At 40.5% G+C, this 23,303-nt stretch overlaps 1 protein-coding gene across 1 annotated transcript in view; it reads right to left on the bottom strand.

Annotated features, from left to right (window-relative positions):
• LOC139333608 (aldehyde dehydrogenase, mitochondrial-like) overlaps positions 1-22,333 on the bottom strand; it is a 50,988-nt gene extending 28,655 nt beyond the window's left edge. The window contains exons 1-7 of the mRNA XM_070966146.1: positions 21,617-22,333; positions 20,196-20,300; positions 19,248-19,388; positions 11,872-11,951; positions 11,438-11,549; positions 7,802-7,930; positions 6,545-6,658 (exon numbers count right to left, since the gene is read on the bottom strand). Of these exons, the coding sequence (XP_070822247.1) occupies positions 6,545-6,658; positions 7,802-7,930; positions 11,438-11,549; positions 11,872-11,951; positions 19,248-19,388; positions 20,196-20,300; positions 21,617-21,736 (801 nt within the window). The 5' untranslated portion in view covers positions 21,737-22,333. The remainder of the gene's footprint in view (positions 1-6,544; positions 6,659-7,801; positions 7,931-11,437; positions 11,550-11,871; positions 11,952-19,247; positions 19,389-20,195; positions 20,301-21,616) is intronic.
• Positions 22,334-23,303: the final 970 nt, after the last annotated feature.

Below are 23,303 nucleotides of genomic sequence, written 5' to 3'. Positions count from 1 at the left end.
TTCCATCTGGGTGCACGTATCTGGTGCATGATATCAAACACTGGTCCCCTCAGAGAAAATCAATTCAGAGAAGCCCAGGAAGTACTCACTTCAGGAAGGCATCAGTGTCCCCTCCCTCACTGGCTATTGGGAAGTCCACGAGGGGCAAGTTGTTCCTCTATCTTGATTATTTTAAGCATTTCAGCAGTCTATAAATTTCTCACTGTTGTCACTGCCAGTAGCTTTCCACACTCAGCCACGCCTTGATCACACACCTGAAGCTCATTGCGATCAGCCCAGCACTTAAGTGGCTCTCCAACACAGAATCAGTTCCAGATTATACAAGACTCTCCAGCGTTTCATATCCAGTGGATATTCGTTACCGGACCTGCCTGCCTTTGAACTCCCCCGATCTCCTGTTCCCTGGCAAAAACCTTAGTTTTCAGTGTTTGACTACGTTTGTTGCCCCGTATTACCTGGATCAAGTCCTACTAATGACTGTTGCCTGTTTGGTCAGCTAAAAAACTGCCATTGTTCTGGACAGAGCAGTGCTAGCCTTGTATCTAAGACTTAAACCCCTGTTACACTACAATCTGGCCAGTCATGGACCCCGCAAGATCCACTTCACTACAGAATCGCTTTAAGAGAATTGAGGGCGTCCTCCAGCAACACAAGGCCATGATGGCAACCGCAGTGACAGTCCAGGAGCAGGGGTTGGCTGCATTAGCCGCTCAGATCCAGTGGATAGCTGGTGCCCGGGCCCAGCCGATGTTTCCAGGTCTATCGCCCGTCCAGTCCTCCCCCATCATTCCGCCTCCTCCGGTCAGCAAACCCCATCAGAACGTAACTTTTAACACACCTGGACAGTTGATTTTACCCGAGGAAACACTGGAGAATTTTGCCCTGGTCGATGCAAGGACACTTGGTCGAGTTTTCTCCCAGGTAAATCCAACAACCTGCCTTTTAGATCCAATTCCCACATCACTTCTAAAGACATTTTATGGATTCTTCGAGGAACAGATTTTAAATATAGTGAATTGCTCTCTGCAGACGGGTGTCTTCCCTGCTGCCTTCAAAACGGCAGTGGTGAAGCCCCTTCTGAAGAAGAGCAATTTAGACACCAGCATTTTTAATGACTACAAACCTGTATCCAACTTACCCTTTTTAAGTAAGATTTTAGAAAGGCTGGTTTTTAACCAAATAAATTATTTCTTAAATACTAACAACATTTTAGAGAAATATCAGTCTGGTTTTACAGTGAACCACAGTACCAAGACAGCCCTTTCAAAGATTTTAAATGATATCAGGTTAGGGCTGGGCCAATAGAACGATAGCGATATGTCTCGAGATAGACACGTCATCAATATCAATATAAAATGCGTTCGATAAAGCATTCGATAATTTTTTTTTCTTCGTCGGAAAAAACCTGAAGTTGCGAAGCCAGGTTGGTTGCATGAACAAAGGCACTTGCTCTCAGGTAACTGAGCAACAGAGGGAGTAATCGCTAATCAGTGAGAGAGACACGCTAACACGCCAATCATGTAACAGTATCAAGTTCGGTTGCGCCGTGTCGTTGTCACGTGATGAGAAATAGAAAGCGAGAACAGGGAAAGTCAGCTCGCCAGTATTCTGGATTTTATAAGTCGGACCATAGTCAGACCAATGTGGTCTGTAACTTATGCAAGACTTTCGTCCCCACCAAGACCAATAATACCACAAACTTGTTTAACCACCTTAGCCGCGCTCACTCTTTGGTGCGCAGCCGTATTCGCCAACGTCCGCCAACCGCAGCACCACCGCACAAGCAGCAAACCTGGGAGAAGCCAGGTTATAAACATCTCTTACACGTACTTTTTTTTTTTTTTTTTCTTAAACACACTTGCAATAAAAATATAATTGAATAGTTCATGTATGTTTAGAGTAAGATGAGTGACTAAAGTTGTTCATATGTCTAGGCTGGTTTTATAGTTCAGTCAGTGTTACTGTACTGTCTATCATGTTTGTTTGTATGTTACAGATGTCAAGTCTACCTCAGTTTCTGCTGTTTCCAAAACACTGCACATATCTGAAAACATTTTATTCAGCAGAAGGTGAATCAGCTTGTGAACTTCCTGCACTAAACCTGTTTACATTTTACACCTTTTTTACATTTATTATTTGAGTGTTTTCTATGGTTGTGTTGACATTTCCTTTCCATTTCCATTTTTTTTTTTTAATAAAAATGTTTAAATTGAATGTATTTTTCTCCTGGTCCTTATTTTAAATAGGTCATAAAAAATATCAACAATTATCGATATCGACCAATATAAAACACTTATATCGCAATAGAGTTTTCAGCCATATCGCCCAGCCCTATATCAGGTGTAATGCGGACTCACAAAAACTCATAGTCCCGGTGCTGCCTTTTATACAGTAGATCACCACATTTTATTAAATAGACTCAGAAACCTGGTGGGCCTCTCTGGTGCTGTTTTTAATTGGTTTTATTCCTATCTCACCGACCATTGTTTCTATGTAAGTTTGGATACGTGTTCCTCCGGAACCCATGAAATGAAGTGTAGGGTGCCCCAAGGGTCAATTTTAGGTCCAGTACTTTTTAATCTTTACATGCTTCCCCTTGGGGATGTCATCAGGGGACACGGCATCAGCTTCCACAACCATTATCGTTCAAAGCTTTGGAACAGCCTGCCAGAGTGCATCAGGACCGCAGAGATTGTTGGTGTTTTTAAAAGGAGGTTTAAGACTCACCTTTTTAGTTTGGCTTTCCATTGATTTCTTTTACTCTTTTAATTCAGACATGTTTTACCCTAGCCCATTGTCTTTTACTTTTAGGTCCTTTAATTTTATTCAATTTTAGGTTTTAGGTCCTTTATTCTATTGTCTTTTACGTTTTAGGTCTTTTTATTCTATTGTCTTTTAGGTTTTAGCTCCAGGGCCTCCACACTGGGAGGTGTGTCTGGTCTGCCCGCCGGGGCGTTGTCCTGGGGACCCCTCGGGCCTGGAGGACTGGGGGGCTCTGCCCTGTGTGTGGAGTCCACCCCGGTCTGCCCAGGTCAGGGGACCGGGGGGTTCTGAACTATGTATGGGGTCCACCCTGGTTTATCTGGGTAGGGGGTCTCTGTTGCGGCGGCGCTCCCTGTGGCCGTGGGCTGTGATCCTTTGCAGTGTGAATGAGCTCCCCATAGGTGTTTGCTTTTTCCTCTCATGATTCCTCAGTGCCCTGCCATGTTATTATGTTATTACACCGACAGTTTCGTTGGGGTGTGTGTGTGTGTGTGTGTGTGTGTGTGTGTGTGTGTGTGTGTGTGTGTGTGTGTGTGTGTGTGTGCGTGTGTGTGTGTGTGCGTGTGGTTGTGTGTGGTTGTGTGTGGTTGTGTGTGGGTGTGTGTGGGTGTGTGTGGGTGTGTGTGTGTGTGTGCATGATGTGCGGTGGTTTTGTAGGTCTGTGGGTGTGTTTGGGGGAGGTGTTTGCTATTATATTACTGTTTCATGTTTTTATCTTTTGTTAAGCATCTTGTGTTGCATTTTTTGTATGAAAGGTGCTATACAAATAAAGTTTGATTGATTGCAACACCTTCCCAATGAACTGCTCAATCCTCTTCACTCCACAGCCCCACACCTTCACCTCCAATAAAGCTAAGGTGGCTAAGGTTCACCATCAACCACCTGTGGGGAACTGCCAAATGGGAGAGGGGTCAACCTGGCCCCAGTGCATGCCGACCGGACCGGCTGCTTGTTCCCCCTGCTCTGTGGTCTGATGCTCACCAATGGACCCACGCCTCCAAGCTCACCTATCCAGAGAACCCAAGACATCCTCCTTCAGTGCTTTCAGTTGTCCACATTAGACGAGGATGTCAAGGGGTTCATAACGCCTATGCTGTCTGCAACCAACACAACCCTTCTCACCATGCCCCTGCTGGGTTTCTGCAGCCTCTCCCAGTGCCGCATGCCCGTGGTCACACTTCATCACAGCAAGCTGGCTCACTTTATCCCCCTGACCAAACTTTCTTCCGCCAAAGAAACTGCTGAATTAGTCCTGCTCCATGTTTTCCACCTCCTCGGGCTCCCAGTCGATGTGGGGTCAATCAGGATCCCCAGTTTTCCTCCATTTTCTGGAAGGAGTTCTGCAGTCTGCTGGGGGCCATGGCCACATGCCATCCAGATTCCACCCCCAGGCCAATGGTCAAACTGAATACACAACACAACACCCTAACCAGCTCTGCCGAGGGCCTGTCACCCTTCCAGTGCAGCTATGGATTTCAGCCTCCACTCTTCTCAGCCTTGGAGAAGGAAGTCTCCTGTCCACTCCTCGTATGAGGAGGAGCTGGCTTTGGACAGAGATTCAGCACCGATGAGGTAAATACCTTAGCCTTCAGTGTTTGACTAGATCTGTTGTCTTGTATTTACTGCTAGTGACTGTTGTATGTTCAGTCAGCCAAACGATTCCTGAGCCTCGGCGTTTTTCTGGACGGAGCAATGACAGCCTCATATCTAAGACTCTGTGTGACTTCCATGTTCTGGTGGAACTGCAATTAGGTCCTAAAACCCCGTTAGAACTGTAAGTTTTTGTCAGCAATACTAATATTGATAATAATACGATAACATCACCGTAACATAAACTGATCAGTAAATACAGGAACAAGCTGGCAAAGGTCATCATGTGGCCAGAAAATTAATCACCAAGCCAATAGACAATTATGGACATTGGGAAACATATAGTGAGCAGGGAAGCTCTACGTATCACATGAAATTAAGTGTGGGGTCCCCTAAGGCTCAATTTTAGGTCCAATTCTTTTCAATCTTTACATGCTTCCTCTTGGAGACGTCATCAGGAGACACGGCATCAGTTTCCATAGCTACGCTTATGATACACAGCTGTACATTGCCATGTCTCCTGATGACATGGGGCCTATTGATACCCTCTTAAACTGCATTTTAGATATCAAGTCATTGATGGCAGTGAATTTCCTTCAGCTCAACCAGCATAAAACAGAGGTTTTAGTAATAGGTCCTGAAGGCCAGACTGAGAAACTTTTACCAAAATTATAAGATTTTAAACCAACACAATCTGTAAAAAACCTGGGCGTGATTTTTGACTCTGAGCTGACTTTCATCCCTCATATCAAAAATATAACAAAAATAGGCTTTTATCATCTCAAGAACATAGCCAGAGTCTGCCTGTTTCTCTCTCAGGCTAGCACAGAGGTGCTAATGCATGCTTTTATTTCCTGTTGTTTAGATTACTGTAATGCCCTGCTCTCTGGTCTTCCCAAAAAGAGTATTGCATACCTCCAATTACTGCAAAACTCAGCTACACGCGTGCTGACGAAGACCAGAGGGCGGGCCCACATTACACCAGTTTTACAATCGCTGCATTGGCTCCCTGTCTGCTTCAGGATCGATTTTAAGGTTCTTTTACTAGTTTTTAAATGTCTTAATAGCCTTACGCCCTCTTACTTATTTGACCTGCTTTTATCACATCAGCCCTCGCAGATCCTGAGGTCCTCCGGCACCGGCCTTTCATCCATACCAAAAGCCAGAACAAAAACCCACAGTGAGACAGCATTTAGCCACTATGCTCCACACCTGTGGAACAGCCTGCCAGAGAGCCTCAGGTCTACAGAGACCGTTGATATTTTTAAGAGAAGGTTAAAGCCACACCTTTTTAATGAGGCTTTTAATTGACCGTTAAATTCTTCTTACATTTTATCATTTATCTTATGTTGGTGCCTTTTAGTTTGTTGTTTTATATGTTGTATTATTTTACCATATTTTATCTACTTTATTCATTATCTTATGAATTTCTCTTCTTTTAACTGTTTCATTTATTTTCTAATTCCAGTGTTTCCTCAGGGTGGTCGTCCACACTGGGAGCTGTGTCTGGTCTGTTGCTGGGGGTGCTGTCCTCGGGTCCCTTCGGCCTGGCTTGTGGGGGGGGCTCCCTACCTTGGCATGGGGGTCCACCGGTCTGTCAGGGTCGGGGGGGGCCCAGGTGGCCAGTGCCCCCTGTGCTCACAGTCCCTGATGACTCCTCTCGGTGTGGATGGCCCCAAAGGTGGCATTCTTGTTACTCTTCCTACTATTTGTGGTGAGAGTGTCTGTGTGTGTCTGTGTATATGCATGTAGTTCAGGGTGTGTGTTAGTACATACGAAGGGTGGGAGGGATGGGTTTTTACTGTTGTTCTGTTTTTATTTATATTGGTTTTAACTCTTGTAAAGCACATTGTGTTGCATTTCATTGCGTATGAAAAGTCCTATATAAATAAAGTTTGACTGATTGATTGAGAGGAATCAATTTCTTCTCCTCGTGTTTTTTTTTAATTTGGCTTCTGACTTTTTCCATTTTGTGCTGCATGAGGGCCTCTTCCAATGGGATGTATCTACCACCATGTCTTCATGTTTGTGACCATTTCCATTCCATTTCTGTGTGTTATCTGATGTGCATCAAGTGAAGTGTTCAGAATGGTGTTTCTGCCCCCATGCATCCAGTCTTTTGAATTATGTTAAGCATGTATACGGCTTATTATGTGTGAAAAACTAAAGGCAAGAAACAGAGTTGTCCTACCTCTGTGGAGCCAGTGAAAGCCAGCTTATCGACATCCATGTGCCTTGCAATAGCAGCACCAGCTGTTGGTCCCATGCCTGGCAAGATATTCACAACACCTTCAGGAAAACCCACCTAGAAACAGAACCATGTCAAAAAAAGCTGTTCGGCCATTATTATTATTGAGAACATCTTTGTAGAACACAATATGCTGAAGTAAGAGGACACCATGAATATCTTTGTAGAATAAAATTACGTACAACTCCAGAAACTTATACAACTATTAAATTAAGACAAGTAACTTTTGACTTTGCACTTATAACAAAATAAGCAAAATAGAATTTTTGATTCTAAAAAAATAGTTTTAATCAACAAGTTATGATTTGCTATTCGTGTACATTTTACAGCGACTAGCGTATGCTTCCAAACAATGTGAGTACAATGACAGAGAAACATGCCCATCTGCCTCTATCAGTGTCACCCGCACACTCTATATGAAACTGGCATATATCAACTTGCCCATTAGTTGATTTTTTGGTAACATAGTTCTCTTGATTACACAAAATTAAGCTTGTTAGCTTACAGACTTTAGGAGTTCATTGCATGATTTAAGAAGGAAGGATAAAGAGCTCTGTGTCAATAACTTTTAGAGGGAATGAAGCTTCAAATAGTACAGGTGTAAACAAACACCCTATAACAATTTATTCTTTAGAAAAAGGCAAGGATTGCAAACTCAATATCTCAGATTTTCCTATCCAACATAAAAGGACAGCTAGTGTTGTAGAATAAAAAGAAAACCTCGCCTACCCAGCTTTTACATAGTTTAACATTTTCAAGATCTGATGAGGATAAGTCAGAGGAAAACTTTGTGACATTTCAATGCCTTCAGGGAGGAAAGTAACTTTCATAACGACACAAGACCACATTATTTATGCCCATAATACTGAAACTAACAACTTCAATAGATCTGATAAGCAAAAAGTGATAACATAATTCTACATCTTAGAAACAGCCTTTTCTATTTTTGGGAACTCACACATAAGATCTGTGTGAGCTTCAATACAAGCTCATTAAAATTAGAGACTGAAAGAGTGCACAAATTCTGACTTGCAAATTTTATTCAATCGTTTTTGCCACTTAATGGTTAAGCATAAATACTGTATTGTACAAATCGAAAACATAGTCTCATAGTTACTCTGTATTGCATTTATGGTCATTTATATTTTTCTGATAACACATTTATTGATTGAGTGTTAAGTATGAAATAAGAAACAGTACCTCCTTAATGAGGCTGGCTACATAGAGTGCTGTGAGTGGTGTCTGCTCTGCAACTTTCATCACCACAGTGTTACCAGTAGCAAGGGCAGGGCCAATTTTCCAGGCCAGCATCAACAGAGGGAAGTTCCACTGCAGGGATAGAAGAAGATGGAGAGGAGAGAAAGATCAGGAGTAAAGGTATGGTCCACAAATATTTGTCTCAATTCCCATTCACTTCTAATGAAGCCTGTGTAACAAATTCCAGCATATTTGTCCTGTTTCAGTGCAATCTCCAGCCAGCTCTGACAAAATCTAAGGTCCAAATTCACCTTTGTTCAACTTTGCCTCAGTGGATGTGATTGATTGGCCACTACTTCACTGTGTTTGGAAATAGAGTTATTATTCTAGCTTGTTTCTACACCATTTTAGTGAGTATCATACCACACCACCAGGCTACAAAATGGAGCATCACTCTCTAACACTGTTATAGTTTGCACTAATGAATATTTTTTTCTTACCTGTGTCAGAAATGTGACATTTCCTTTAAGGGCCAAGTTTGGGGAATTTTCATTTAATGGACACATAATGTGGCCATCGAAAACAAGCTTCTATTTAACTGTGAATGCACCATGAGTGATTTCATCTTTCTGAATGTATTAGGGCCATACAGAGACCATCTTGAGTCCTTTGTGAAAAAATGGAGCCAGTCCGTCGATTCAGTGGGGGTGCCAATGCGGTTCGGGGGCATGTTCAGGGGCTATGGCCAGGACTGACACTGGCTACCCATGAAATATGACTATCCTAAAGTATAACTGGCTATCTGTCAATCGGTTATAGGGGAGAAAGACTAATTGAACCATCTAGTCACTGGTTCCCTGCGAAGTTTCCCTCACGATTTCATCTGGCAAAGCCAATGATTAGAAGTCTTGGGGCAGAAACAATCTCAACCTATTCTCAAACTTTAAAGGGGTATGAAGAGGCGTGGAATGCAAGCTGTAAGAGGTACAATTTCTTTTTGAGGACTTAAAGTTAATGGTAAATAAATTACAGAAGATTTATGTTGTATTTGTATGGTTCCACTCTGTTGTTGTGTGGTGACAGGAAGGCAAGAAACTGATTAGATGTGACTAGATTTAAGAAATGGTAAACTAAAGCTGCAGTACGTAACTTGTATAAAAGTTTTTGTTTTTTTTTGTCAGATTTGCTATAACTCTCCCTATGACCAGACAGCAGTACATGGAACATGTAATCTGTAAAAAAAAAAAAAAAAAAAAAGGCTGCATCGGTCCCACCTACTGCTCCTTCTGCGGTTTGCAAGAATCCACCGTGCCTGACACAAAACAACCAATCAGAGCCAGAGGAGCGTCTGAGGGAGTGTCTGATATCTGTCAATCACTACTCACACCCACTGCGAACCGCCGCCCCCCTCCGCAACTCAGTCAAACAGCTCTGTGAGCGGCATCAGGAGGCTAGTGAAAGCTATGGTGGAGCAACAGCCACCCGCACAAGAGAAACTACTCATACCACCGCTGCACACAACAGCATATACGGCTAAGACAACAAAAAAACAAAGGGTATTTACAAGGGTAAATATCAGAGTAGCTTTTCAGAGCTATGTGACCTGAAAGGGTTTAAAACTAATTCTGAATTGGCCACGTTTTTGCTTGACAGGTAATTTGTAATGTAACTACGGTGGTCTATTTATGAACTTACAATAAAGATAACCCCCAGCTGACATGTCAGGAGGATATTTGTGCATTATTACTGTATACACGTTTGTTTTATTACTATGTAAAATATAGCTTGACATTTTTTCTCTAAAATGTTACTTTTTGTTTTTAATAAGCTTGTAGCTCAGTCTGTGTTAAACTGTATGGTACACATACGAGTTAGTCATTTTCTGCAGAGGAGGTAATGAAGAATGCACGGAAATTGCTTGCACCTTTAGCTAGTGTGGCTTTCTAGGGCATTTGCAATGTGCAAGCTTGCTAAGTCAGGTCTCACCGCCATGGCCAATCGAGATTTCCTGTTGACTTTAAGTACAGAAGGCTTTCCTCCAAGTCACAGCTGACAAGCTTGACCCACGTCTTTCTTGCTTCCCATTGTTTCTTGTAGCTGCAGTCGTTTCTTGCAATTATTCATAATGGCACATGTCAAACCCACGAAATACCAGACATTACAAAAACTATTTTTTGTGCCAGTTGACACATGTACAACTGATGCACAGCACATGTGAGGCCCTGTGATTGGATGACAGGTGCTCCCCGGCGTGATGAGCTCCCACCTATTTTTTCTTTATTCCATTGCTACTGCTGTCAGATCTAGGATCTGTAAGTTCTGGTCAGTACAGGCAATCACTATACAGGACAAGGGAGGTCATGTAATGGACAAACCAATTTAGCCCTATATACAGGATGTCCCGGCTAATGTGGGACAACTGGCAACCCTACTAACATCCAAGCAGCTAATTTACTAACTGATGTATTTTGGCATGTATATGCTGACATAAAAATGCTGTGATTATTTGTCACTAATATTACCATCACAATTTATTTGATCTTATTTTGCATCAAAATGAATCTGGATGTATTCCTTAAACTGCTACCAACAGAAATCCATACCAGACTATTTCTGCAAAGCTCTTAATCACGCAGCTACTGCCATAATTCTTTAACTGTTTTATTCATCTGATGATTATAAGATAAAATCTTACCTGAAATAAGTAAATCAACAAAAAGTAATGTTTTTGGCGAGACTAGATTGACTGAAATGTTTAATACAAAGCTGATGTTTGAAAGGACTCAAATGTCAACATTTTTCATTGACTAAAACGAGACCAAAATAGTTAAGGTTTTCTGTGATTATTCTCATTCTGAATCTTGTGACAAAGTATGACTTTACAGAACTGATCCTCATGTAGAACAGAAGTGACAATATGCAGACAGACAACAGTTCAGTCATTAAGTGTAAAACCTTTTTTTAAAAAAAAAGAAAAAAAACACCATTGGACATGTGTCTAGTTTTGCCTATGAACTAAATGGTTGGTGGGATGGGTCAGTGAGGTTGACAATAGCGTTCATCTTGTACAGAGATCTGACATGCATCGAAATTTGATTCAGATTCAGTTTTGAACCTTGCATTACAAAAATTTGATTCTCTCAAGCCAACACAGAGACACTCATGCACTCTTTTATTACCTACATAACTGACTACTGTAAAGCCCTGCTTTCTGGTCTACCTAAAAACAACAGAGCTCACTTACAATTAATTCAGAACTCAGTTGCATGTGTGCTGATGAAGACCACAAAGAGAGCACACATGACACCAATTTTAAAGTCTCTGCACTGGCTACCGGTCAGCTTCAGAGTTGATTTTAAGATCCTTTTATTGGTTTAATTAATGGACCCAGTCCCCCCACCCTCCATACTATGTGAGAAAACTGTGCTGCAGGTTTTACATCCACATATCTGGGATTTTAAAGTGTAGATGCAATTTCCTCTTGAAGAGTGGTCAGTCAAAAATAAGGTGCAATGGCTATTTGTATGTATTTCCATTCCCTCCATTTACATTTTACTTATCTATTTTTATTTTACAGGGTGTATAACATAACAATCTTTAAATCGTTCCCTGCATACCTCTACCCCAAACCTCCCTCACCGGTATGATCTGTCCACAGACTCCGATGGGTTCATGCCTGGTGTAGCAGAAATAGTCTCCATCAATGGGAATAGTCTTTCCCTCCCATTTGTCAGCCCAGCCTGCATAGTATCTAAACACAACAAAACTGGTTTAGACATGTGTTCATATAATATCTGTGCTTACACCAATTTTTGATTTTTTAATTTCAAAGCTGACTTACTTTATCTTACTTATGTCTTACCTATGAGATTGTTTTAAGACCTAGATGCAACAGTATCTTCCACCTAGACTAAGGCAGCCGAAGCTATCGGTAAAAAAGTAACAAGGCAATGTAACATCAGGGTTGCGTTTTGTTACTTTTTACTGTTTAAAAACTCTGCTTCTCTGTAGCCATGAGAGGCACACAATAGAGCTTTAAAATGCCATAAAACCCCATGTTGTGTATTTGTTACCTGAGACATTTCACCACATTGGGCAGATCCACAGTGTAGGAAACAGCATATGGCTTTCCATTGTCAAGGGTCTCCAGTTCCTGTGACAATAACACAAAATCAATTTTACATGCATAGCTATTCTACATGCTATGTGCAACACTGAACCAATCGCAACTGAACCAAGTTGTGAAATATAATGTGATATGATGTGTTTCCAAATATCATACAAAATATAAAATTCTGTAAGTGCTGAGAAGCCATAATATCCTCCTCTCACCTGCCCTCACTGCCCTCTGGATACCATCGAGGAGGTGGGTGAGAGGGGGACGTTAGCCAAGCTGACATCGATCACAGACAACCCATCCCACCCCCTGTATGAGACAGTGGGGGGCTGCAGCAGCTCCTTCAATGACAGACTGCTGCATCTAGTGTGTAAGAAGGAAATCTACTGCATGTCCTTTATTGCAGCAGCTGTCTGTTTAACTCCAGCATCATGTAAAGTAGCACTGTGTTAATGCTGTCTTTCTCATTTCTCATAAACCTACTGGGGTTTTTTGTTTGTTTTTTGCACTGCTATTATCTATGCTGATATACACTCACATTGTTCATTACATCTTTTTTTAAGTTGTTGATTTATTTATTTATTTATCTATTTTGGCACAACAAATCCTTATCCGGACTCTTGTGTGCCACGGTTTTTGCGGTTTTGCTTTTGAATACCTGCTGACTGTAATGACTTAATTTCCCCAGTGTGGGATCAAAAAAGTTTCATCTTATCTTATAAAAGATACCAGTTGATAAAACTGACTGAATTAACAGATTCAATGAGAAAGGAGCTGGATGAACCAATTAGGCAGCATGAGATAATTGAAGCAGCTGAAATGTTGAAGAATAATAAAAGTCCTGGCCCCGATGGGTACATCAATGAATTTTATCCCCCCCCAAAAAACCCTGAAAGAAATCATGTCTCCACTCCTTTAAAGAGCATACCACCACTCATTGGAATCTGGTGACATGGCCCCATCTTGGAGAGAAGCGACCATAGTGGTACTGTGTAAGGAAGGTTAAGATCCAGTAAAATGTCAGTCATATCGACCAATATCCCTGATGAACAGTGACATCCGTATACTTACCACCATACTTCCTTAAAGAGTAAATAAAATTATTAACCATATAATACACCCAGATCAAACTGGTTTCATAGCCGGGAGGTTTTATGGGGACAACCTCCGAAGGGCACTTAATATTATGAGTCATGTAAAACTTAGTAGAGAGAAAGCTATGTTACTATCACTGGATGCATATAAAGCATTTGACCGTGTCTCTTGGCAATATTAATTTCAGACATTGGAACGGTTTAAATTTGGTCCTGGTTTTATAAAGTGGGTTCGAACACTATATTCAAATCCACTTGCTTCCATTAAAGTCAATGGATTTAGATCTCAAAACTTCACACTGGAACGGGGGTGTTGACAAGGATGCTCATTATCGCCATTATTGTTCGCGTTAAGTATTGAACAACTGGCTCAACTCATGGACAACTTATCGGTTAAAGGAATTAAAATCGATAAAGAAAAACATAAATTGTCGCTATATGCAGATGATGTGCTGCTCTTTTTAGCAGAACCAGAAATAACGATCCCACATTTTAAAAAACTGATCTCACATTATGGCTTCATCTCAGGATATAAAGTTAACATTGAAAAAACCAAAGCTATCGACCTTAGTGGTCAAATACCAGAACATATTAAAAATAAAAGCGGGTTTAAATGGAATAAAAGTAAGGTGTATTTAGGCATCACTCTTCCACATTCCCTAGAACAATTGTATGATTTAAATTACCCCCAAATTATCAAAAGTATAAGCAAGGACCTGCTGGACAACACTACCACTGACCATGCTTGATTGCATTGAATCAGTACGTATGAACGTCCTACCAAGACTATTTAACTTGTTCCAAATGCTGCCTGTAGAGGTCCCAAAATTAACAATTGATAGATTGAATAGTAGTATACCGCTCTCCTGGTCCTTACTCCGAATTTATAGCTGAGTTCTCGGAGTTTCTATCAAGTTTAGTCCTTGAAGCAGATAAAGTAATTATTGTAGGTGACTTTAATGTACATGTCGACGTTGATAATGACAGCCTTAGCACTGCGTTTATCTCAGTATTAGACTCAGTTGGCTTCCACCAGAATGTACATGAACCAACTCACTGTTTTAACCACACCCTCGACCTTGTTCTGACATATGGCATTGAAATCGAAGACTTAATAGTCTCCTCACAGAATCCTCTTTTATCAGACCATCATTTAATAACTTTCGAATTCATATTACCAGACTACCAGCCAGTAGGCAAAAATTCTTATACCAGACTCCTGTCTGATAGTGCTGTAGCTAAATTTAAGGACATGATCCCATCAGCATTTAATTCAATGCCATGTCTCAATACAACAGAGGAATCTTATGCTAACCTTAGTCCCTCCCAGATTGACCACCTGGTTGATCGTGCTACAGGTTCATTGCATATGACACTTGACTCTGTTGCTCCCCTAAAAAAGAAGAAAATTAAACAGAGGAGGTTAGCTCCATGGTATACTCCTCAAACCCACAAATTAAAGCAAACTTCACGGAAAATAGAAAGGGAATGGCGTTCTACCAATTTGGAAGAATTTCGGTCCGCCTGGCAAGACAGTCTTAAAATATACAGGAAAGCCCTCCGCAGTGCCAGGGCAGCCTATTACTCTGCACTAATAGAGGAAAATAAGAAAAATCCCAGGTTTCTCTTCAGCACTGTAGCCAGGCTGACAGAGAGCCATAATTCTATTGAACCATGTATTCCTTTAGCTCTGAACAGTGATGACTTCATGAGCTTCTTTAATGATAAAATTCTAACTATTAGAGACAGAATTCATCGACTCCATGAACAGGTACTGTTTTGTCTTCAAACACAGAAACCGTAGAAACTGTTAGTCTGTCGCAGTTTTAGACTGTTTTACTCCTGTTGACCTTCACCAACTAATTTCAATAATTTCATCATCAAAATCATCTACCTGTATTTTAGATCCTATCCCGACTAAGCTGTTTAAAGAAGTATTACCTCTAATTGACTCTTCAGTATTAGACATGATCAATCTGTCTTTATCAACAGGCTACGTACCACAGTCCTTTAAAGTAGCTGTGATAAAACCGCTACTGAAAAAGCCTACTCTTGATCCAGGGGTTTTAGCCAACTATAGGCCGATATCCAACCTTCCCTTTCTCTCAAAAACTCTTGAGAAAGCAGTTGCCAATCAGCTGTGCGACTTTCTAAACAATAATAGTTTATTCGAGGATTTCCAGTCAGGATTTAGAGTGCATCATAGCACAGAGACAGCACTGGTTAAAGTTACAAATGACCTTCTAATTGCATCTGATAAAGGATTTGTCTCTGTACTAGTCTTATTGGATCTTAGTGCTGCATTTGACACCATTGACCATGGTATCCTATTGCAGACACTGGAACATTTCATTGGCATTAAGGGAACTGCGCTAAGCTGGTTTAAATCCTACTTGTCAGATCGCTCTCAGTTTGTACGCGTTAATGATGACTCCTCTGTGCTCACTAAAGTCAGCTATGGAGTTCCACAGGGTTCTGTGCTTGGACCAATTCTATTCACCTTATATATGCTTCCTTTAGGTAAGATTATCAGGAAGCACTCAATAAATTTTCATTGCTATGCAGATGATACCCAGCTATATTTATCAATGAAGCCGGAAGAAACCAGTCAGTTAACTAGACTACAAGCATGTCTTCATGACATAAAGACCTGGATGACCTGCAATTTTCTGATGCTAAACTCGGACAAAACTGAAGTATAGTAGTAGGCCCTAAACATCTTAGAAAGTCACTTTCTGATGACATAGCAGCTATGGATGGCATTGCGCTGGCCTCCAGCACCACTGTAAAGAATCTGGGAGTCATCTTTGACCAAGACATGTCCTTTCACTCCCATGTAAAACAAATTTCAAGGACTGCCTTTTTTCACCTACGTAATATCGCAAAAATCAGGCATATTTTGTCTCAAAATGATGCAGAAAAACTAGTCCATGCATTCGTAACTTCCAGGCTGGATTATTGCAATTCCTTACTATCAGGCTGCCCAAATTCGTTGCTGAATATTCTCCAGTTGCTCCAGAACGCTGCAGCACGTGTTCTGACAAAAACCAGGAAGCGAGATCATATTTCTCCAATACTCGCCACTTTGCACTGGCTCCCTGTAAAGTTTAGAATAGAGTTTAAAATTCTCCTCCTTACTTACAAAGCCATAAATGGCCAGGCACCTTCTTATCTTAAAGAGCTCATAGTACCTTATTGCCCTACTCGAACACTGCGTTCCCAGAATGCAGGTCTACTTATGGTTCCTAAAGTCTCAAAAAGCAGAACAGGAGTCAGAGCATTTAGCTATCAAGCTCCTCTCCTGTGGAACCATCTTCCAGTCTTTGTCCAGGAGGCAGACACTGTCTCTACATTTAAGAGTAGGCTTAAAACTTTCCTTTTTGATAAAGCTTATAGTTAGGGCTGGCTCAGGCTTGTCCTGGACCAGCCCCTAATTATGCTGCTGTAGGATTAGACTGTCGGGGGACATCCAAAGATACACCGAGCTCCTCTGTCCTTCTGTCCCTCTCCATCCGCACGCTCTCATGTCCTACCACGGCGTGTTACTAACTTAGCTCCTTCCCCGGAGTCTCTGTGCTTTGTCGTCTTGCCGGTTCCCATGGACAGTGGCTGAATCTGGATTGTGGATTTCAGCTGCGTCTCCTGCCTTGGCCCTGCCTGACATCCACTGCAACTGCTACTGCTATGATTACATCCACTGTCATTGTTACTGTGATTGCATGTCTGTCTCTCTGTCTCTCTCTCTTTGACTGCATTTCTGTCTGTCTGTCTGTCTGTCTGTCTGTCTGTCTGTCTGTCTGTCTGTCTCACTCTCCCTCTCTTGCTCTTCCTCTCTCACCCAACTGGTCGAGGCAGATGGCCGCCCACCCGAGGTTTCTGCCTGTTAAAAGGAAGTTTTTCCTCGCCACTGTTGCCAAGTGCTTGCTCATGGGGGAATTGTTGGTTTCTTTGTAGATAAAAGAGCTTGGTCTGTACCAGCTCTATATGGAAAGTGTCCTGAGACAACTTCTGTTGTGATTTGGTGCTATACAAATAAAATTGAATTGAATTGAATTGAATTGAATTGAATTGAATTGAATTGAATTGAATTGAATTGAATTGAATTAATATCGAAATTCATATGGCAGGGGAAACACCCTAGAGTCTGATTTAAAATTATACAATTATCTAAATCCTTGAGGGGATTAGGACTCCCAAATTTACAGTATTATTACTAGGTTGCTCAATTTAGGCCGTTGATCTCGTGGATGGAGGATCCGGTGTATACTCTGTGGATTAATATTGAAAAGAGCTTATGCTCAGTACCAATAAAGATGGCTCTTTTTTCGGATTTACCCTTGAAGAATATCTGCATGGGTGTATGGACAAAAACAAAAAAAAGACAAAGACAAAAAATGGATAGGGGTTTCAAAAACTGGTCTCGATATGGTCTTAGATATTTACACCATATGTTCTCCAAAGGTGATCTTAAATTCTTTGAACAATTGAGACATGATTTTATACTGCCACAAACTAATTTTTATAGATACCTGCTACTGAGACACTTTCTAACAGCACATCAAGAGTATGAAAAAGTTAGAAACCCCTGTCATATTGAGCTGTTTCTCCAGGAAATACAATCCAGTCACAATACTAAAAGAGTTATCTCCAAAGTGTATACCATATTTTCATCCATGGACCCAAATAACACTTTGCATATAAAAGACAAATGGGAGACTGAATTTGGTACAACTATTTCTACTGAAACTTTGATACGGGGTTGTGGGGAAGCACATTTAGTGACCAGTTCTAATATTTGGAGAGAGTTTAGGTGGAAAATTGTAACAAGGTATTTCCAAAACCCCACAGATAACAGCTAAATGGAACCAAACATGCTCAGACAAATGCTTGAGGAATTGTGGACAACATATAGGCAATCATACCCATATAATGTGGTCATGCTCAAAATTAGAGGATTATTGGAAGGAGGTCTTTGATGCTTTTAAAGAAATTTTTCATCATGACATACCCAAGGAACCCATAGTGGTTCTCCTTGGTATAACACCAGAAGGGTTCACTGGCCAATATAATGCATATTTGCTACAAATCCTACTAGCTGCAGCCATTAAGTGTATTACATTTAGATGGCTGAAACCTAAACCCCCTTCATATAATGACTGGATTCTGAAGGTATGGCAGACATGAAATGGAAAAAATCCCATATGCTGTTAGACCTCAAAAAGAAAAAAATTCAAAGAGATGGAAGCCTGTGATGCCTCTGATACAGCAGTGATATATGATGTGTATTCCTGATTTCAGATTTCCTGATTCATGATTCACCCATTCTGTATTTGTTGTTCTAATTTAAGTTCTCAGTTAAGGTTAGGTTTCCTCCTCGTTTTTTTTTTTTTTCCTTCTTTTTTTTCTCCCCCCCTTTTTTATTTTTGATCATTACTGTTATTGTTATTAGCACTGAATGTGGGGGTTTTTCTATGAGTTGGCATTGATTATTTTTGTGAAGTGACGCATATTTCTGTACTTTAAACAATTACTACTAAGACTGGACTTAAGAAAAACAAGGGAAAAAGGTAAAAAAAAAAACAAAAAATAAAGCACATTTCAAATGAAAGGACTGAAGAAATGAAAAATATGATGATTGTGGCAAGTTATTGGTGTATGTTTGTTGTACGATGTTCAAAAAAGTTGAGAAAGTGATGTGCATTTTTGACAATCTGGAATATGTTGTATGTGATAACTTACTTGGCAATAAACCAGATTCTAATTCTGATTCTGATGAAATGCACAAATGTTTCAGCAAGGCCACCTCAGTGTGCAATACAGTATTTTGTTAAAGGTCATTCCATTTTTCAAGAAGTGTGTTAAACTATTCTAAACATCTCTACTGACTTAACCATTCTTACTCAATTAAAGCACAAGAGTAAATATCGTTTCATTCACAAAACTGTCTTGATTCTTTGTTAAATTCTCTAAATAATGTGCAAAAAGGAAGCAAAAGTCAATTTAAATACTAGTTAGTCAGTAATGGAAATTCTTTACAGGCCTATCCTAGAATTTATGAAGAAACAGGTTATTTTTTGTTTTGCAAGATAAGTCTTGTGTGAACACTGATGTAAGTAATAAATATGTGTGTGCTCATGTGAATATACCTGGTGGGGCAACAGCATGACGAAGATAAAACCTGTCCTGTTTTTTCCTCAAATCCTGTTCAGTACTGTTCTGGCATTTAATAATGACTCACTGCAAGGTAGGCAGCATCCCTCTCAATGGCATCAGCCAATCGGTTTAGAAGAAGGCCACGATGAGAGGCGTCCATCCGTCGCCATGGTGACCCCAACCTAAAGGCATTACGTGCTGATTTCACCGCCTTGTCTACATCTGCCTGCAAATATGACACAACAACATGATTCATTTGGTGAGTTTGAAAAATGTTTTTGGAGTACCAAATGACAAAAATGTATAGATTAAAGAAAAGTGAAGTTAAATTTGGCATGGATTTCAACAGTGACCAAGAGTCGAATCATTAAATACAGATAAATGGCTTAGCAGATCAATTTCCTCCAGTGGATATTTATGTCTAACACACTTTACTTTGAGACACAACAACTCAAATGAACTTGGGTATGTCTTAAGATTTATGACTGCTTAAATCTGTTATGTTCTTATCTCTAAAACAGAACCATCTCTGTAGCAAACTTATTTTCATATGTATGCTTGTTTACATGTGGTGTTCTCCAAGGGTCTGTTTTTTGTCAGTTGTTTTCAATTTAGATGCTTCCCCTCTGTCAGGTGACCCAAACCCTTCATTTCCCTTCCATTGCTATGTTGATGATATGGAGTTACATTAATATTTTTCGCAATTATACTTGCACTCACAATTCTGGCAGTGTAGCCAATCTAAACAATATGATTTGACTGGCTTTGTGAGAAGAAGTTCTCCATCTACATACACAAAGACAATACCCTGACTGATACTCTGATCATTGACAGAGGGAGCCGTCATGAAATGATAAAAACATATAATATACTGAGAGAGAACAGGACACATGGTTCACAGACCAGATCTGTATACTGTAGTAGAAAACATGCAATTTAATTTTGTTCAGATGTCACTAGACCGACTCAGTTGAATTTCACATTAATGCTACTTTCCGGGTCCAGTCAATGTTGCCCACAAAAGAATCTTTACCTCATTTGCCTCAGCAACTTGACAGATGATTTCTCCAGTTGCTGGGTTAATGGTAGGGAAAGTTTTCCCACTTGCTGCTTCTTGCCACTGGTTGTTGATAAACAGCTGAAACATTGAAACATCTCATTACAAGAGCTGCATTTAAAACATTTGAATCTGATTTTGTTAAATTAAATAGATTAGGTTAGATTCAACTTTATTGTCATTGTCAGAGTGCAACACAGAGACAACGAAATGCAGTTTAGCATCTAACCAGAAGTGCAAATAGTCATTATATCCCCCCAAGAAATATACATGTAAGCAGTGCAAGTGGTGTGAAGTATAAACAGTATCAGGTAAGTGCAGGTAGTGCAAGTGATTTCTATTAAACCATAAAAACATGTGCAACACGGTATGTAAACAGGTGACATGTGCAATAGGTTGTAAGTGGACAAATAAAACAACATATCACATAATTCTATCTTTTTTTTTTTTTACCTCTTCAGTCCATTTCATGTGCTACTATAACATGTAAATCCCCCCTGCAGATAAATAAAAGTCGTATCTTCTTCAAACTAAAAGTCTGACCTCTTGCTATATATGGGCACGGGTCTGTCTTGGAAGTTGAGTTTTTTCTTAAGTGTTCTTACAGATGCTTAGACTGGGTCAGAGTTTCTAATGTGGGTTGAACAAAATGATAACTGTATGTGTAACACTGTGAGTAAACTGACTTATAAATCTGACAAAACCTGACTTATAAATCTGACAAAATATAAAATTGAAGGGATAAATAATTTTCTGAGCATAATAATAATGGTTGCAGCACAATTACTGAAGATAGAGACACCAGTGTGACTTCCTAAATTGTCCTCAGCAACAGGGATATTGACGACCACTAGATGTAGCCTAATATTTTTTTGTAATTCGGTTGAACTGATTCCTTAAACGTGCATGCAGCCTACAATCTATCACAGTAAATTTCCTTAAGATGAAAAACAAGCAAAACTTATTATATCATTATTCTTCCATTGATTAGTTTTAATACTGGAATAAAGAGTACAATAACGAAGAGAAAAATTGCAGTAAAAAGAGAAGTCATTTAAAGTCATATATGGTTTAAACCACAACACGACATGGACGCTCTGTTAATAATTAACGTTGTATAACATCGCCTCACTGTGTGAAACTTCCAAATCGGATTCCTTGCTCCTATAAAGAGACCTCTTTCTATTACTTCACTTCGCACGTGTCCCATGCCAAAGCAGGCCATGGCACGTCACAAGAACAAATCAATACAATTCATGTTAACAGCAGTAACATTCAACTCCTCACTGATGAGTTTACGCTAAATAAACAGATTGATTACTCGCTGCACAACACCCACTTGTTGATTGCGCAGTTGGCCACTGCCCAACACACATGGTCTCTGTCGCTGACTATACCTTGTTGTAGTGAACCTCGGGTTTGGTGGTGGGTACTGGGATGGTGGCAGCCGAGTAATGACACACCGATGGTCGGTTCAATTTGTGAAGGGCCCGAAAACACACTGCACGGATCATCATGCTTCTTCTTGCTAGTCAAACACCACTGAAGTGAGGCGCTGGCTGCAGCCAGAAGGTCCAAAAGTCCAGCCTCACCCACAAATCACCTTATTTTCCACGACAAGGATGACGCAACCACGTTGGTTTTCCTACTTCCGGCTGAAAGGGTACGATGGCCAGTGTTATATGTTAAGGTTTGTTTGTTTGTTTGTTTGTTTGTTTGTTTGTTTGTTTGTTTGTTTGTTGTGCTCGCTTGCGGGGCAGCTGAGGCAGCTGACTTGAAGCTGTGGCTAAAAGCGTTAACAAAATTGAGTCGCACACAATGGCACCCGTAAGGAGGCTCCTACAGTTTTGTACTGCGTTCAAACCAGTCGTCATTCGCAGATCCGTGATCACACCAGCCGGCCCTAAGTTTGGAGTGGACGCGTATTGTCACTTTTATGGCAAATGCATTGAAACGGTCCAGAGCGATCTGTCAGGGAGAGCTAACGACCTTTGCTAGATTTCTCACTTTCCAAAAACGAGAACGTTGCAGTGTGAAAATCTTATCGAAAAAAAAAAAATGCCACTACGTAACCGTACTGGGGCATCACGCATGCGTCACAATTTAACAATTGCATCGGACTTGGTGAAGTTAGCGTAAGGATAGACAAGTGACTATGTCCGGTTTTCAAAATAAGATTAATGCAACGCATATAGCGAATACATACCAGTTATTAAGATTAATTGGAAATTGGATTAAAATAAAACAACCACTCTCTCTCTCTCTCTCTCTCTCTCTCTCTGTGTGTGTGTGTGTGTGTGTGTATACATCAAAAAATATTTTTTGCGATTTCTAGCAAAAATATTTTTTATATATATTTTTTTTCTTTTTAATCAATCAATGTCAGTTTTACTTACTAGTGTGTGTGCCTACATGCAATTTAAATAATTTAAATAACATTTCCACCAACTGAAACTCCTTAAACAGTGAATTTCCACTGACAGTCAGCGTATCATTCTCTCATGGGGCGCTCGGCAAAGTGCCCCTAACTTTCAGCTAATTAGCCAATCCGGATATGGTTGCTCGGGAAAAATGATGAATAATTGGCCTATCAACGTCGCCAAATTTAACGCCTGTGGGGCGCTGGAAATATCGCCCCAACTGCTAAGTAAAATGCGTGAAGGCTTGCTAGAGCTACGTGAGGAGCCAGCTATAGGTTTTCTTCATAGTGCGACTTAGTGATGGGCACGCCAGTTCTTTCAGATGTAATGAATCAATAGAATCAGTTCACTAGAAAGATTCGTTCAAAAGATTCATTCACCGAATCACCAAATCATTCAGTGCTTGGCAGGAGGAGCCTCCGATTCCTGAATTGATATACGGCTGAACGGTTCAGGTTTCAGTTCAGTTCACAGCTTCCAGGACCGGGAGATGAGAGTGTCGTGACTGTGTTGCTTTGACAAATACATTTGTAAATATAAAACTCTTTTATAAATCATGATGTTTTAAGTGTCCTGTCCTATGGTATGCTTTTTAACTGGTCTACTCGGCAAATTGGGCTCAGTGAGTGATCCGTTCACTGAACATATACCCCACAGTACATTC

The sequence above is a fragment of the Chaetodon trifascialis genome, chromosome 7 (genome assembly GCF_039877785.1).
Source record: "Chaetodon trifascialis isolate fChaTrf1 chromosome 7, fChaTrf1.hap1, whole genome shotgun sequence".
NCBI classification, from domain to species: Eukaryota; Metazoa; Chordata; class Actinopteri; order Chaetodontiformes; family Chaetodontidae; genus Chaetodon; species Chaetodon trifascialis.
This window is presented reverse-complemented; position numbering and strand designations above follow the sequence as displayed.